Raw genomic sequence first — 16,694 nt, 5'->3', positions numbered from 1 at the left:
TGTGTAAGGCAGGGGCAGTGAGTGTGTGAGGCAGGGGGACTGGAGTGTGTGAGGCAGGGGGACTGGAGTGTGTGAGGCAGGGGCAGTGAGTGTGTGAGGCAGGGGCAGTGAGTGTGTGAGGCAGGGGGACTGGAGTGTCTGAGGCATGGGCAGTGAGTGTGTGAGGCAGGGGGACTGGAGTGTGTGAGGCAGGGGCAGTGAGTGTGTGAGGCAGGGGGACTGGAGTGTCTGAGGCATGGGCAGTGAGTGTGTGAGGCAGGGGGACTGGAGTGTGTGAGGCAGGGGCAGTGAGTGTGTGAGGCAGGGGGACTGGAGTGTGTGAGGCAGGGACAGTGAGTGTGTGAGGCAGGGGGACTGGAGTGTCTGAGGCAGGGGGACTGGAGTGTGTGAGGCAGGGGCAGTGAGCGTGTGAGGCACAGGGACTAGAGTAATTGGGAGGGCCAGGAAGCAAGTCCTCACCTTGTTAGTAGAAAGACAATTAGAAACATCAGGACCTAGCCCTAAAAGCCTGTGTGAAGAGCTTCCACGGCAGCAGCTTTGGCGGACAGCAGCAGGAGCTCCAAGCCCACCCCAGAGCTCCTAAACTTCTTAAAGCTATTAGTGCAAACCTTTGGTCGGTACCAAAAAGTCACTTTAAAAAGTTGCGACAATATTGTTTTATGCAGTAACTGCAATACATGAAAGCACAGTCCCCTTACGTACTGTGTAAACAACAACTATCCCCTTCGTGAAGTGTCAGAAAGCCAGCTGAACAGGGCAAAAACTATGGTGGCTTTTTCCTTTGAGACGCTCTCGATATGTAGCCCAGGCTAACCTGGGACTCAGAGATCCACCTGCCTACTGAGTGCCAGGGTTAAATGTGGCACCGTCATACCATCTGTGATGATTTCAAAGCTTACAAAGGGCTTGGCACTCCCACAACAGAATAACACGGGACAACCGACAATCCTGCCTCTTCTGAACGTCTTTCCACGTCCGGGCTGAAGAGGACTGTGTTAGCACACCCTACAGTCAGCGCTCAGATCTTACTAGAGAAATGTAAAGAAAAGCAAAAGCTTTTGACCGTGGCTCTCACCCCACCGCCCAGGCTGACAGCGAGCCTGCCGTCCTCTCAGTCTCCTGGGTTCCGTGACTACACGTGTGCTCACCAAACTAAAAAGCAAAACAGGACCCATGCTATCTTCCACTGTGGCCTGCCTCCAACTGTACGGTTTCCCCGGCGCCAACTGTCCTGGAAGGAATGTTCTAGCAAGCTGGACTCACCCTGTTAAACACTGGCAGCATCATGTACAGCTTTTCCTCCTGCTCCTTCTGGGTCATGTGCCTCGGAGGGTGGCACAGCTCGGTGAAGAGCCGGCGGAGGTGCATCAGGCCCAAGGCGTTGTCCTGCGGGCTGCACTCCTCCTGCCGAGGCCGTCCCATGATCCTCTTCACCATGTTCATCTTGGCTGGTGGGCGAAACACACTTCTGTTTCTGCAGGAAAATGTCAAGACATGAAGAGTCAACATGTCCCTTAGCCGCGGCTAAGCAAGCATGTAGGAACTAAATAGCCCTGTGATGGCCACCATTCTGTCACTTCTTCAAAGGCAGAAGGGATGGTAACCCCCAGAACAACCCTATGAACCATGCAACCTCAATTCTGGACTGGTTCCAACAATTATATACCATACAGTGGGGCAAGTAAGAAAATGTTTCCCCATTCACTTAATGTCCAGTGCAGAACATAACGGGTTCAGAAACCTTGCTATCCTGTGTGGCTTAACAGTTAGCACATGGAAAAGGAATAAAGCCAGAAATGAACCCTGCCAAATAAACACAGAAAATCGAACCCCACAGATTTTCTAGTTTCAATTTCAAAATGTTTGGATGTAAAAGAGTCTGTGCATGTGATAGACAATTTGTTAATCTCAAAACATACAAATTAAATGAAATGATATCTCCCTACATCTTATAAAATATACAGAGATTCATGGTGGAATGAAAAACTGCTTTCTTAAACTGTTGTCGGGAACCTTTGTGACATCTCATTAACTCATCACAGTGATAGCCATATTTTTATTTTATTTTTTTTAAGAAACCACAGAAGAAGCCAATGGGCTGCACGTGGTAAGGGTGGCTGGCCACTCTCCGATGACATATATTCTAGGTAAGGATGCATGAGTCTACACTGTGCCGTCACATAACACGCATCCCTTGCTACCCAAGTCAGTAAACTAACCACTGAGTTCAAGATATGGGGTCTCAATCCTACTTTCAGAAACATCAACAGCCATTCAGTTGCCTCCCACTGTGCCGGGAATTAGCTAATCTCAGACACAAAGCCAGGAAATCTAGCAAAAGAACCAGGAAGGCTGGAAGAACATTATGGATAAGAAGCTGGAAGAAACACTTTCTTTTTAATCTGCAACAAAGTAACCACCCTGGCTTTTATTTCTGCGGCTGTTACAAGAACCCTTACTCTACTGCTCAGGCAATGAAAGGCTGTGTCCGAGCAGGGATTTACCTACTATGTGCCACTTGCTGATTTCTTAAAATGTTGAGAACAAGGATGGTGCCCTTGAGAAATGTGTCTGCACACAGGTTAGCACTGTCTCTGGCTGTGCTGGGTGTATGTGGAGTCCCTACTGTGCACAGCACAATCAATATACAAGTTGGACACAGGCAAAAGGCTAAAAACACTTACCTACAAAGTAACAAAGAAAAACGAGCCCAGTCCAGGGATGTTTTAAAAGTATAACTTAAGTCTGCCCAACTTTAGTAAAAAGATTCAGCAAATACACCCAAGAGGCCTATTAATGTGCTAGTATGTTACAGTCCTGAAAACCTTTAGATCAAAAGCAAACCTGGACGTGATCAGTAAGCAAGCACACTAGACCAATCACAACCATCAACAACCTCAGCCCCAGGGCATCTGATGCCTTCCTCTGGCCTCTGTAGGTACCTGTACTTAAAAATCACAAAGGAAAGCACACACATTTACAAATAAATAAACAAATCTTGTAAAAGGGAGGAAGAGGGATGCATGAAGACCCAGTCCATCTATCCACTTAGCAAGTGTTGATCATTCAGTTGGGCGTCACCACTACAGTCACACTGCTGCCGGTCCTTGTCCAGAACTCTGCGCCCTTGATAACAGCTCCTCCACTCTCTTGCAAAGCCATCTTAATTCACACTTAATTAACTCAAGATTCGTCCATATCGTTCACGAATGAAAGGGTTTTTGTATTTTTCTGTGTTCTCTATGGCTGAATAATATTCCACTGCTTATATATTCCTATGGCATTCTCTTAATCCATTTTTACATTGTATCAGTTACTGCTCTATTGCTATGAAGGAATGCCAAGACCAAGACAATTTATTTGGAAAAGCACTTAATTGGGGCTCGATTACAGCTTCATGTAAGCAAGCGTTAGTCCGTGATCACCATGACAAGGGAGCACAACGGGCAGGGATGGCAATGGACCAGGGGCTGAGAGCTTGTATCTTATCTACAAGAAAGATAGACAGACAGATAATATACAGACAGACAGACAAGATGGAAGGCAGTCAGAGACATGGAGAGAGGAAGAGAGACTGACTGGGCTTGGTGTGGGCTTTTGAAACCTCAAAGTCCACTCCGTGACCCCTCATCCAACAAAGGCCACACTTCTTTATACTTCCTAAATAGTCCACTAACTGAAAATAAACATCCACATAGAGAACGATGTCTACGGGCACCCATCGCATTCAAACCATATCAAGAGGGATGTGGGCTGTTTCTCGAACTTGGCTATTGTGAATAACCCTAAGGCAAGCCTGGGAATAGAGATACCTAAGATCAATGCCATTTCAATATCTAGAAGCAGGATTGTGGGATCATTGCTTGGCTCTAATTTAGCATTTTTTTTACTCTATCAATTTCCATTCCTACCAACAGTGTACAAAGGCTGTCTTTTTTCTTCCACTGGCCAACATTTCTTATGTGACAGCCTGTGGTTTGGATTTGCATCTCACTGATGCCAGGTGACGCTGAACATTTTCATATAAACCTCACTCACTGTAATATATTCTTTTAGGAAGTATCTGTCCAGACCGTTGTCTCAGTTTTTAACTGAGTTATTCAGGAATTTAGTACCAAGTCATCTGAATCTCTGGTATGTTTGAGACCTAACCTCTAACAGACACAGGCAGGCACCGGGGCATTTCCTGCTCCCGTAGGTGGTCTCTTCACTGGGGCTGCCTTTGCTCTGGGGAGAGGTTCACCTCTGATGCAGCCGCACCTGGCTGGCTGCTTTTGTTGACTTCTTCGTGCCCAAACCAACAATATTATTTCCTAAACCAATAGCAAGAAGTTTTAATTTGTTTTTCCCTAGTAGCTTTTGTTTCTAGTTTAAACTATTTTTGACTTGATTTTACATACCCTGTAAATTAAGAGTCTAATTTCAGTTTTCTGCAGTTGGGTTCCCAGATTTCCCAACTCCGTTTGTTATAGGGACCGTCTTCGCCTGCTGTGTATTCTTGCTACATCTGCTGAAGAAGGTGAGTTTACTTCTTGCTCTCTTTCACTGATCTAAACCTTAGTTACCATTGATGTGTGATCTACTTGGGAACCAGAAAACAGAAAGCCTCCTGCTTTGATATTATTTCTTCAAGACCACTGTTGGCTGTGAATTTCTCTGCTGAGAATTTTCTTTTGTTCTTATTTCAGACAAGAGCAGATCCTGTCATGTTGAACATAAGCCTCCAACTTCCGTCTGCATTAGAGCTGCTTGTCTGCTCCTCCTGCACAGCCTGGACACAGTGCAGCTGTCACTCTGCTGCTGCTGCTGCTGCTGCTGACGCAGGGTTCTGTTCGTGCAACTGTTTATTCCTGCAATGGGACAGACACTGCAGGAGTTTTTATATCAATTCACCCAGTCCCCAAGCACAGGATGTCTGTTTTTACCATTCCCTCACCTCTCATCAGTGGTCAATAATTTCAGTGTAGAAATCTCTCTATGAATCACATCCTCTTTGCTGCTACTGGGAAAGTAACTGTTTTCTCTCTCTAATGAAGTCCACTAGGAAACAAATGCCTCTATTGGGGGCAGGGGGCAAAGCTGAGGCTGGGGCGGAATCTTGCCTTTTAGCTCTACCTTAGCTCTGAGGTCGGCTTACCAGTCCTATTCCATCTATTTTCGAATCACAATTCTTGGAAACTATGAGCTTAAGGTTTATTTAACATAAATGATCAAAATCTGAAATTTTTCCTAGAAATAAATTAATAAATTTTCACTTTACTTAAAAAAAAAAAAAACCCCACAAGGCTACACAAGTAGGTGCTAGCCCTTACCCCCACATGCAGAGGCTGAGGCTAGAGGATCCTGACAAACCCTGAGTACAGTGAGTCATGCTGAGAAACAGCTGCAGGAAAGAGAGAACCACACGGGCTCAAGGCTCCCAACGCCCTGCATCTGAGCTTCACCCGTGACGTCTTCCCTCACAGCCGTGTGGTAAACGCAAACATTTACATGATGCTCTAAGTGCGTTACTGACGTTCAATATTTACTTTCTTCCATTACCTTGGTTATCAGACTTTATTCCTTTTATAATTGTAGTTGTCTAATCGAGTAAAAAAAGAATTTAAGTCCTCAAGAATGCTGGAGAGACTTGCAAGATGATAAAACACATATACATATATCTACAGAAACATATATACATTTAGATCCCAATGCTACTAGTACTACTAATACTAGAGAATAAAATATAATGCATATTACATTAGATAGATGATAGGTAGATAGATGAAAGACAGATGACTGAATGAATGAATGAATTCTGTAGTTGATACTCAAGGGCAATTTTATTGTTTGGTTTGGATACAGGGTCTCACCACTATCCAACAAGCTCTACTGAGGTTTGACTTTCCTCATGGCCAGCCTCCAGCCTCAGCTTGCCCAACTCAAGAGGAGAGTTATCAAGCAGAAGATCAGAGAAACAGACAAGATACACAGCAGGAGAACAAACTGTGAAATCATGTGGGAAGAATGTTAAAGGTTTTTTATTATAGTTATAAAGATTATTGTGTTTAACCGGCTTTCTAACACAAACCCATTTTTTTTGTCCCACACAGGGAGAAAGTGTCTGCACTAACAGGAGAGTATCAGTGGGCTAATGTGCACTAATCCAGACAGCATTCCTTAATCTAACCTTTTATGTTAATGCTGAAACCATTTCACACTTCCCCTTTCCAAATCCTTTAAAGGGATTTTCATTATTTAAACTATGGAGTTAACTTACTAAAGCCCAAGTGAACCGTCTGCACTTTAAATATGCAGCTCCTCCCAGAGGCTTCCCAAAATCTTAAAGCTGTCCTGCATCATAGGGAAACAAATAAACAAACACCACCTAACTTCAGAGACCCGCGGTTCCTCCTTTTGATTTTTCAGGGGAGGGGAGGGATCTAGTTTTTCTTACACTTGAAGAAGAGCAAGAGCCAAACTTTTAGAGGGTAAACGGAGTCCATGGAAGGAAATGAGTTAGCACGGAATTAGGAAGCAACTACAGATGCACTTTTGGGCCACGCTTTAAAAATTCTCCATGGCTCCTTAGCTTGTTAAGCGATCCTAATGGCCAGGGGACTGTCACAAAGACTATTCAGAGTACATTAAGTTCTTACCAGGCATGGTGGCCACACCTTGAATCCCAGCATTCTAGAGGCAGAAGCAGGTAGATCTTTTGTGAGTTCAAGGCAACAGCAGAACATTAAGGACTATACATCGAGAATGACAATGATGGTTGTGGTGGCGATGGTGGTAGTGGTGGTGGTGATGGTGGTCATGGTGGTGGTGGTGGTGGTGATGGTGATGGTGATGGTGGTGGTGGTAGTGGTTGTGGTGGTGGTGATGGTGGTGATGATGGAATTTCTGCCCTCTGAGGTCTGAGCTCTTACTTTCATTTGTCAGTCACCAGAGTTTAGCCCAATGTGAGAGGTTCTAAAACCACCCATCTCCTTCATAGCACAAAATACTTAAGGCCTATTTCCTAACATCCTCTAAGCTAAACTCATCATCCCTTTCACTGTTTCGGCATTTTTCCTAGTGGAGGGCGTAAGGAAGAAGCTCAGAGCCCCCCCTCCCCCCGGGCGCACATGGCTGTGAGCAAACACTGTAGACATCTCTACTCGGCTCCCAGCACCTGCTATCAGGATAACCATCCCTGATGGACACCTCAGAGGAGCATTCACCTTAATGAAGGTTAGTCAGTATTACTAATTAGTATAATTCCATTAAGCCATGAAATAAGTGCTTTTAAGTCACACCCACAATCAGTGGCACACTCTAAAAGCAAGGGTTTGTGTATTGCATGGACAACTTGTGAGCAATTTTTACAGCTCAGGGCATCTGTAGCCCTGGCTGCCTGACAAACTGAATCCTAGACTACTCTGCTCAAGCCCAGGGTCAGGTGCTTGGCCTTACCCTCTGCACTCTGACCTTTGACACTGTCCCAGAATTCACACCTGAATGGGATCAAACTTGATGTTTCCCAAGGTCTAAGTTTGCTGTTGGGCTGAGGTGGAGGAAACTCTACCTTCCTCACAATGCTTAAAATGTTATAATGGGTGTGGTGTGACAGGTCTCCAACCCCAGCAGTCCAGCCCGGGAAGGCAGACAGGCACATCTCTGGGAAGTCGGCCCAGTCAGCACAGAGTTATACAGAGAGAGCCTGTCTCAAAAAAAAAAAAGTAATGTTGTGATTTAAAAGAAAAATTTTGAGTAAATACCACAACGTTATGGCACACAAAACAAGCAGAAACATGCTTGCAAGCAGAAACATGCTTGTCTAAAAGACATGTAAGTAAACAACAAAGGCAGAAAAAAAATGAGTTTATTAAAAAAGGTGCAAAAATTCTTTGTTTAATCAAGTCTTAACAACTAGAATATCTACGGGATTATTTTAATCAAAAACCCTGGACTAGTATGTACCTGAAATAAAAAAAGCCAAACCTAACAGCTCTCGTCTACAATCCCAGCACCCAGGAGGCCTAAAGACTGAGGCTGTCTCGATAAAAACCACAAATCAATTAAGATAGCACACCACTGCACATATGAGAACACCAGAGACAAATAAAAGCAAAAAACAAGAATCTGTTCATCAATTTGACAAAACTAAGAAACTATAAACTACGGCCTTAGTAACAACATTGAAAATGGAGATGTGCCGACATTGTTGATGAAAACCTAAGCCACTGTTTTCTTAAAGCATCGGATGGTTCCCTGGTTTGTTTCTCAGCTGGTAACATATCCTTAAGAACCCTGTTCTATAGGAATGCATATGTCACAAACATACCATACAAGGTGCAATGCATCCTATGATCTTTGGGTTCTTAAAACTTTTATGAACGAAGGCCGGGCTAGTTAGGACTCATGGTCCTACTTTACCCTGGCAATGTTGGCTTACATGTCCGCACCACCACACGAGCTGAATGGCTGGCAGTTTTAAGACGTGCTGCGCCCAAAGTATAATTTACAGTTGTTAATTATTAGAGGTTAAAAACTAGTTACAGAAAAAAGTTAAAGAAAAAGCAAAACTAGAGTCTATCATAATATAAAAAGACTTAAGATTCCGGCCCTTACACAGGAAGCCAATGAGTAAACAGGAAGGATTCTTCTTGGCCTTGGAGGACTGGGCTAAAGTTTGCTTTATGTCAAAAGCCTGTAGAGCCATGAACCAGTGAAAATCTGCTGCTGCTGCTGCTGCTGCTGCTGCTGCTGCTGCTCCTGCATTATCTGTTGTATGACCTACTGCATGAGCCAAGGGAGAGGTAAGGGAGTCCATGAGGAAGGGAATGGCCCAGTTGTGTGCTCTCAAGACCAGCAGGCAAAACCCACTGAGGTTTCTCACACCTCTGACCAGGAGACCAGGTTTTTGCCTTTGGCAAAGGGTGGGAAGACTTTCAGTAAGAAAAGGTCACACCTAGAACACTGCCCACAGGAAGTCCAGCTCCCCCAGCAGTCCTAGCCTGAGGGAAGGGCCATTTTTTAACCTTATCACTGGTACCCCTAGGCTCCAGAAGAAAGAAATATAAAAGAAATAAAGGTAAACCTAAAGCACTGAGTTAAAACGGGAGAGGCTGAGTGTGGAGGGGGAAGATAAAAGAAACTGCCCCAGAGCAGACACGAAGTAACCACAGCCACAGGACTAGAACTGCATCACCGTATATCAATCAAGTCCTGCAGCTGTATAGACAAAAGAAATTTATAAGAAAGCAGATGCAAATATCAGTTGCGAAAATCCGAATGATTGAAGGTATAGTTGATTAAAAGTATACTTGCCTTTAATGCCAGGATTTTGAGGGGCAGAGGCAGGAGAAACACCAGCATCTGGGGGCCACTCTCAGCTATACCCTGGACACCAGTAGCAAGAGAGGGCAAAAGGCACACCATTCTAACTGCCGTCTGAAGGGCAAATGGGGAAACTAGATCTATTTCACACATTCCACCATTAGAAGAGGGAAACTTCATGTTGGCAGGACTCAGTTCACCACTCCTTAATGGGTGAAAGAAACGTACGTGAGACAAACACCACAGGTCCGAGAGAAAAGAGGTCTGAGATCTCCAGTCCTATAGGATTTGCCTTTATTTTCTCTCTTGGTGCAAATCTTTAATCCTAGCCTTCCAGGGGTGGAGGTGGAGTCACAAATTAAGGAGAGAGAGTCCAAGCTAGAATTGTGGGTGACAGAGCATTTGCCCACCATTCACTAGGTCCTGGATTTGCTCTACATTCTAAAAAATGTTGACAGGAAGTTGGCACAGACACGGGTCAGACTAGGAACCAGACTGATGCTGACAGGATCTTGGACAACAGCACAACACACACGCCTTCTTCTCAGGTTCACACAGAACATTCACCAAGACAGACCTCACACGGGGCAATAGAAACGAGACACAGCAAGGTTACAGTCACAGAAATCGGACACAGCAAACCCAAAGGCTACAACAGACTTAGACAAGTTGGTGAGGGAAAAGCAGCAAATGTTGGAAACCAGATGCCACACAGAAGTCAAGAATTACTGCAGTTTCAGGCAGGGGATGAAGCGCAGTGGTACAGCACCAGGCCCTGGATCTGATCCCTCTCTCCCCAAACCACACCTGAACCCGGCATGGGGGCTGTCACCCAGCTGTGATCTCAGCCCTTAGAAGTGAGTGGCAAACAGATTCAAAGTTCCCACCATCCTGGACTACAAAGGGAGTTTGAGGCTAGCCTGGGCTATGAGAGACCCTGTCCCCAAAGCCAAAATCAAACAGGAAGTTGGGCATGGTGGTTTGTACCTGAATGTTCAGCACTCCTGAAGCTGAGTCAGAATGAGCCAGGTCCCAGTACAGTCTGGGCTATGTGATGTCTATATATCCTGTCTCAAACAAACAAACAAACAAACAAACAGACAGACAGACAAACAGAAAACCAAAAGAGAGAGAGGAAAAAAAAGAAGGAAATCAACAAAACCAAAGCCTGGTGCTTTGGCTAATAAAATTACACTAGATCTCAGGGCTCCAGCACTGGTAAGCGGTCTTAATAGTGTCCTTCACGGCTCCTGAGCCATTTAAATAGCCAACCAGACACCACATGTCCTCTGCTCCTGAGAATACATTACAACAATTCAACCTAACAGTCAAGTTCTCAGACTCCCTGTCGTCCTTATCTCTCAGCAGCCTGTAGTTCAAATTCTCCAGGAAGGGGGGGTCCCCCAACCCCTGAAGATTCTCTCCCAAGAAGGTACACTCTGAAGCTTTGCCTACCAGCAAAGCACACAGCCTTGAAGTCACCATCTCCGGGCGAAGTGGTTTCCAAACACCCAGGCAGCATTATTCCAACAGGGCACTGTTCTTAAGAGCAGGACTTAGAACTGTCATGCATATAGACCAAGATTTCTGGAAAAACAGGCACACGCTTGCCCGCAGCATGAGTAGATCCTTCAATAATGAGAGGCTAGTATGTTACCAGGTACAGGCTTGGCTTGGGGTATCTGGACCCTTACTAGCCATATTTGGTAAATCTTTGGAATGCACAGACTGTTGGCATTAGGACAGCTCCTACCCCCAGCGATGGCGCCACCCACAGGTTACAGGGACCTGGCACATTCATCACCATGGAAACAGCCAAGCATTCCCAGGATACACCAGTTCAGAAGCCCAACTCCACCTGGGAGCTAATGACTTCACTACCCCATAAAAGACGGAATCCCCCCACTCCTCTCTCTAGACCATTACCTCCTCCAACCAAATGCCTAAGAATGCCACAGGCAGCCCCTGAGGCTGCTGCTGGGGTCCTTCCCCTCCTGTGAGCTCTTCCTGAGCTCACAGCATACATGCTTAAAAAACTCTCCTGTTACCATTTCAGAACATGGAATCTGCCTGCCTAGGCTATGGTCACTCAAATGTGGCTCCAGAATAAACTGCCATAGGTACAGTACAGCAAAGTAGCAATTATTTAAGACACATTTACTAATGAGTTTATGCTCTCAAATCTAATAATTTCCTCAGTTGTGGGAATCAAATCTTAGTCAGGTTTGTATTGATTGTCTCTAATGGGTGACCAGAGTAAAAGATAAACAAACTGGCATTTGCCTAGTAAGTGCCAAAATCAGATTTGCTCTTCTTTCAAGTCATTTGGATCTCTGCACAGGCCAGACTCACTATTCCTCAAAAGTTAAGTATTATATAATTTTAAAAAAAAACTTGTAATTTATGTACCCTACTTTTTACCAAATGAATAAACCTTCACAAAAACCTGTAGCTGTCTGCAGAACAAACGCTGGGCTAAGCATTGTCTACGTAGAAAAGGTAGCAATTTGCTTAGAGAAACCCTGCTATCTGATCATCAGGATTCCTCGCTGATGGATGGATTCCCTCACATCTGACGGTGGTCTCCAAACCCTCACCTCTTCGCAGGGTGCACACTGAAAATGAAGAGGCGCATGCACGGACGATTGCTGCTCTGTAGGTGAGCAGCCATTCTGTGGGTCTTCACTGTGTGGCCCCTGTATGGAGGGCAGGACTGTCACTCCCCAGGACTTGCTGCTCTGTGTCACTAAAGAGCTCAACTGTGCCTCTTTGGAGAAAGCCTCCCCAAGCCTCCTCTCTGGGTTCAAATTGAGTCACTCTCTTGTCCCACAATGCACTGTGGAATTGCTACTCTGACTCTTTTTCCAACACCAGATGAAAAGTTTAGGGTACAGGAGGCAAAGGTGATGCCCCACTCAACTGTTCTTCCCAATGCTGATGAGCATTGAGGACAGCCTGGTCTACATATCAGAGACCCTGTCTCAGAGAGAGGAGAGAAACAGAGAAACAAAAGAAACAGAGATGGAAAAACAGAAGCAGGCCCACAAAGAGAGAATGTGACAAAGAGACTGTTTGATGCACAAGTAAAAAAATAAGCAATGTAGTTGCAGTGAGTACATTAAAGGTATCCCGAGGCAAAGGCAAGAGTGCAGATGATTTAAAACGTGTCAGATGGCCAAGCGCAGTAACGGGCACCCACAGTCTCAGAGCTCAGGAAGCAAAGGCAGGGAGGAGCTCAAAATAGAAACCAGCTTGGGATACATATAGCAAGACTCTGTAATGCTAGCACTCAAGAGGCTGAGGCAGGAGGATTGTAAGAACCAGCCAGCCTGAGATTAGGTATGACCCCATCTCAAAAATCAAAATAAGAAAAAATAAATTGGAGGCCTGGGGATACAGGGAGTGGTAGTTGAGCATTTCTCCAGCAAGCAGGACCCTTGCTTTAATCCCCAGCTCACTACCAACAGTGATCCCACCCCTGTGGGTGGAGACAAAAGAAATGTGAGTTCCAGGACAGCCTGGATGGAAAGGGCTGAGATCACTGCTGAAACTGAATTCCTTGGGTGTCTGCTACATATAAAATGTCACAGAAACGCCAGCTCCAGTCTTTACTCCATACATGGTGTGACAACATACCTTCACCAAAGTTCCAACAAGTCAGTGCATACTCTGCCTAAAAGTGAGTCGGGCCAGCATGTGCTAGGCAGAGGGCCCGACTCTCTCAACCTGCCATGCACGCTGCAGCCTGAGCTTTCTGTGCAGACTTTCTTCTGCTTGAAATGAAAACCAGAAATGTTAACTGCCTGACCATTTACCATGCATACTTCATCTTCCTAAGCCTACGGCAATTGTGAGCACATGGCCACAGAAATACCCACGGACACTCACTTCCCCTCTGCTTTCAACACCAGAGTATTAAGACACCAGGGACAATAAAACTTTGTTTAAAGAGTCTCACTGTGTAAGTCAGATGAACTTAAACTCATGATCCTCCTGCCTTACACACTCTCCTGTGTGTTGGGGGAACAAAACAATGAAGAAATATTCGCTATGTTCAGAGTAAAAAGAATGTTAAACAAAATTAGACCCATGCACACAGAATCAACTTTGTAAAATTAAAAGCCACTGGACATCCAAATCAACAAAAGAAACACAAACTCATACAAGTTCCAAACTGGGGAAGAGGGAACAACCTGTGATATCTAAATAAAAAGTATGAGACCCAAAACATACAGAGAGAACTTTCTAAATCAACGACAGAAAAGCAAATAAGCACCACCCCCGAATATGAGCAAAGCACACGTATACTTTCACAGTAAGAAGAAAAAAAAAAAAAAAAAAAAAAAATGAATGGGGCTGGAGAGATGGCTCAGTGGTTAGAGCACTGACAGCTCTTCCAGATCTCCTAAGTTCAAATCCCAGCAACCACATGGTGGCTCAGAACCATCTGTAAGAAAATCTGATGCCCTCTTCTGGTGAGTCTGAAGACAGCTACAGTGTACTTATATATAATAAATAAATCTTTAAAATAAATACATGACCACAAATCATAGGAAGGCTGCATAACCTGGTTAATAATAAGGTAAATGTAACTTAATAAAACAAGTTTATGGTGAGCCAAAATAACTTCTCCACACTAAAATAAAAGTTTACACTTATATAAGGCAGATAAGGCCTCAGCCAAAATGACCTCCACCCTCATCCCTAGGATGCACAGTACAGGGGCTACATGGCAAATAGGACTATGGCGCACGTGCCTGTTGGGTTTTTGTAAGATTTTATGTTTACTTTATGTGTGTGAGTATTTACCTGCTTATATGTAAATGTACTGTGTGTGGTACCCTTTGGGGCCAGGAGAGGGCACTGGAGTCCCCTGGAACAAGTGCTTTTGACTGCATTTGATCCCATCAGGCTGATCAAGGGCAATAAGTTCAAGTTTTACACACACACACACACACACACACACACACACTGTGTGGGTATATCCATGAAACAATTTATTGAACCCTAATTAAAATGCAGTTCTTGAGATCATAAAGTAATGAGTCTCAAGACCAGTTTGTCAGCTGCTTTGTGCGTGCATGTGTGTGTGCATACAGCAGGTCTTGTAACTAAGAAAGGAAGCACAGGAGGACACACATGCAATTTGCACAGCTAATAGAGAAAAGGTGCTTCAGCAATGGGAAGTGACCTGCGCCAGTCCTTACTAAGTAGCAAAGTCAGTGCTGGATTCACCTTCCACACGCCCCGCTTTGTGAGGACACCGTTAATGCAGGTCTGCTTCACACCCACTGAGCCAAAACCAGTCACCTCTCACTGCTGGTGAAAGTACACTCTGCACACATCACACCCAACCTTTCTACCGGATGTGCTGCCAACCAATAGCAATAACCGGGTCTGGTCCCGGCGGCTATTTCTCAACCTACCAGAGGGCAGTAAGAGTGTCTTGGGACTTCGGAGGGGGATTTCCAGTGAACATGTGACTACAATTGCTTTTAAATACACTTCATGTCAATCAGCGACCTGTGGGCTATTCTTTCGCTTACATCCCAGCCTTCAGTGTTTGACATGGTCCTTCACACACTCACACTAGGTGAGCACAGGCGTCTTCCTGTCCTGAGCCATCCACTTTTTGGGATAAAGTTCTTAAGTGAACCCTAAGCTCCACTGCAGCTGGTTGGCTCTTAAGCCCTTGGGATCTGCTCCCTGGCACCTGGATTCTGGGGTGTACAGCACCCTGCATGGGTTCTGGGAGGTGAACGTAAGAGGTTTTCCTGCCTGAGCAGCAAGCACCTCACTGATTAATCTATCTCCCTAGTCCTGAACACATTATCCTAAAAGTGTGAAACAGACCAAGGCTGAATGAGGCAAGGAATATTTTTGTTGACAGTAAATTTTCTTTCATGTACATTCTCTACAAAATTATTTTAAATATACAATCTACTATTTTGCCATTTAGCAAGGATACATGAATGGGAAAGATTAGGTACTATGAAGCCTCAAAAAAACACTTTCAAATACCAGTGGCATTACTAATGACTCAGAAGATACAAACAGCCCTCATTACCGGATCAGACAGCGTATCAGAATTATTTACCCTTCTGTTTCAGCAACAGGGTTTAACACAGTAGTTCTCGGACACAAATGGAATAAAAACTGAATCTTCAGTCTCATGTTTGAGAATGGGGGGCTGGTCTCACTGATGGGCCTGAGGGATGAATCCTAGAGAAGAGTGAGGGCCTGACCCCTGTGACCCTTGCAGCATTATCAGAACACAGCACTGGCCTCCACAGAGCCATGTCCGAATTACTTCACTTCTCTGTTGGTCACATGTGGACATTTTGAAAACCACCTTTGGGGAAAACAGAGGGAAATCCCCACTCCCTTTCCCCCTAATTTTCTTCTTCTGTTTCTTCCTCTTTTTCTTCTTCTTCTTTTTAAATTTGGAGATAGGGTCTCACTATATAGCCCTGGATGTCCTAGAACTAGTGACGTAGTCCAGGTTGGCCTTAAACTCAGAGACCCTCCTGCCTCTTGCCTTCCAAGAGCTGGGATCAATAAAAGTGTAACAGGATGCTTGTGTCTGCAGCATCGTTAGCGACCCTGCCTGCACTTTCAAGTGTTTACTTGAGGCTTCACAATACCTGGTCCTTCCCATGCAAGTGTCCTTGCTACATGACTGAATAGATGACCTACGTCTTTAGACTCATTTGGGGTTTACAGGGAAATGCTTACTCTCCGTCAGCAGGAGCATCCTTGTCTCATTCCTCCAACCAGCCCTGCTCTGCTTCACACACGGGTTAAGATGACTCGTTCAGTGCTGGGGAGATGACTGAGGAGTGAGATGCTTGCTGCTCGTGCAGGCGTGGATTTCATCAGCCAGCCATGCTGTGTTCTCAGAACCCATGGGACATAGAACTCCTATAGAGGAGCCTTCCTAACCTGTGAAGGATTGAGTGTTTGTTTGAAAACATGCAACAGGCTAGAGGGTGAGGGAAGCCTTGCTGGTCTCTTCTACTGACAACAGCTCACATAGAGCTGGGACAGGAACAGAGACAGACACACACCTGAAACAGGTTAAACATGTCTGCTAGAGTCAGCATTTGACAAAACCAAATAACAATCCACTGTGTGCATTTCCTGTCTAAAGGCTTAAACAGAAAACTCAGGCTGTGAAGGATTTAACTGCCCATGCCGTCATCTAACTGCTCTAGGGAAGGAACAGACTCTTAATGGTCACTGGACACTGTCAACGTATGGTTGCAATGCCTCACGTTAAATACATGTTAACATATATGTTGGAAACGACAGCTCGTATTAGACAAACTAAAAAAACAACAACTCAGGACAGCCGAGTGAATGACTTGGACTTCACCACTCACATTTGGGAA

General features: G+C 44.9%; 1 protein-coding gene across 3 annotated transcripts in view; it reads right to left on the bottom strand.

Annotated features, from left to right (window-relative positions):
* The window catches only part of WDFY3 (WD repeat and FYVE domain containing 3), a 217,632-nt gene that overhangs the window by 131,003 nt on the left and 69,935 nt on the right, over positions 1–16,694 (bottom strand). For all 3 annotated transcript variants that reach the window (XM_080924896.1, XM_080924897.1, XM_080924898.1), the window contains exon 4: positions 1,264–1,474. In XM_080924896.1, the coding sequence (XP_080781022.1) occupies positions 1,264–1,443 (180 nt within the window). In that variant the 5' untranslated portion in view covers positions 1,444–1,474. The remainder of the gene's footprint in view (positions 1–1,263; positions 1,475–16,694) is intronic.

Source organism: Micromys minutus (assembly GCF_963924665.1).
Source record: "Micromys minutus genome assembly, chromosome: 11".
In the NCBI taxonomy this organism is placed as follows: Eukaryota; Metazoa; Chordata; class Mammalia; order Rodentia; family Muridae; genus Micromys; species Micromys minutus.
This window is presented reverse-complemented; position numbering and strand designations above follow the sequence as displayed.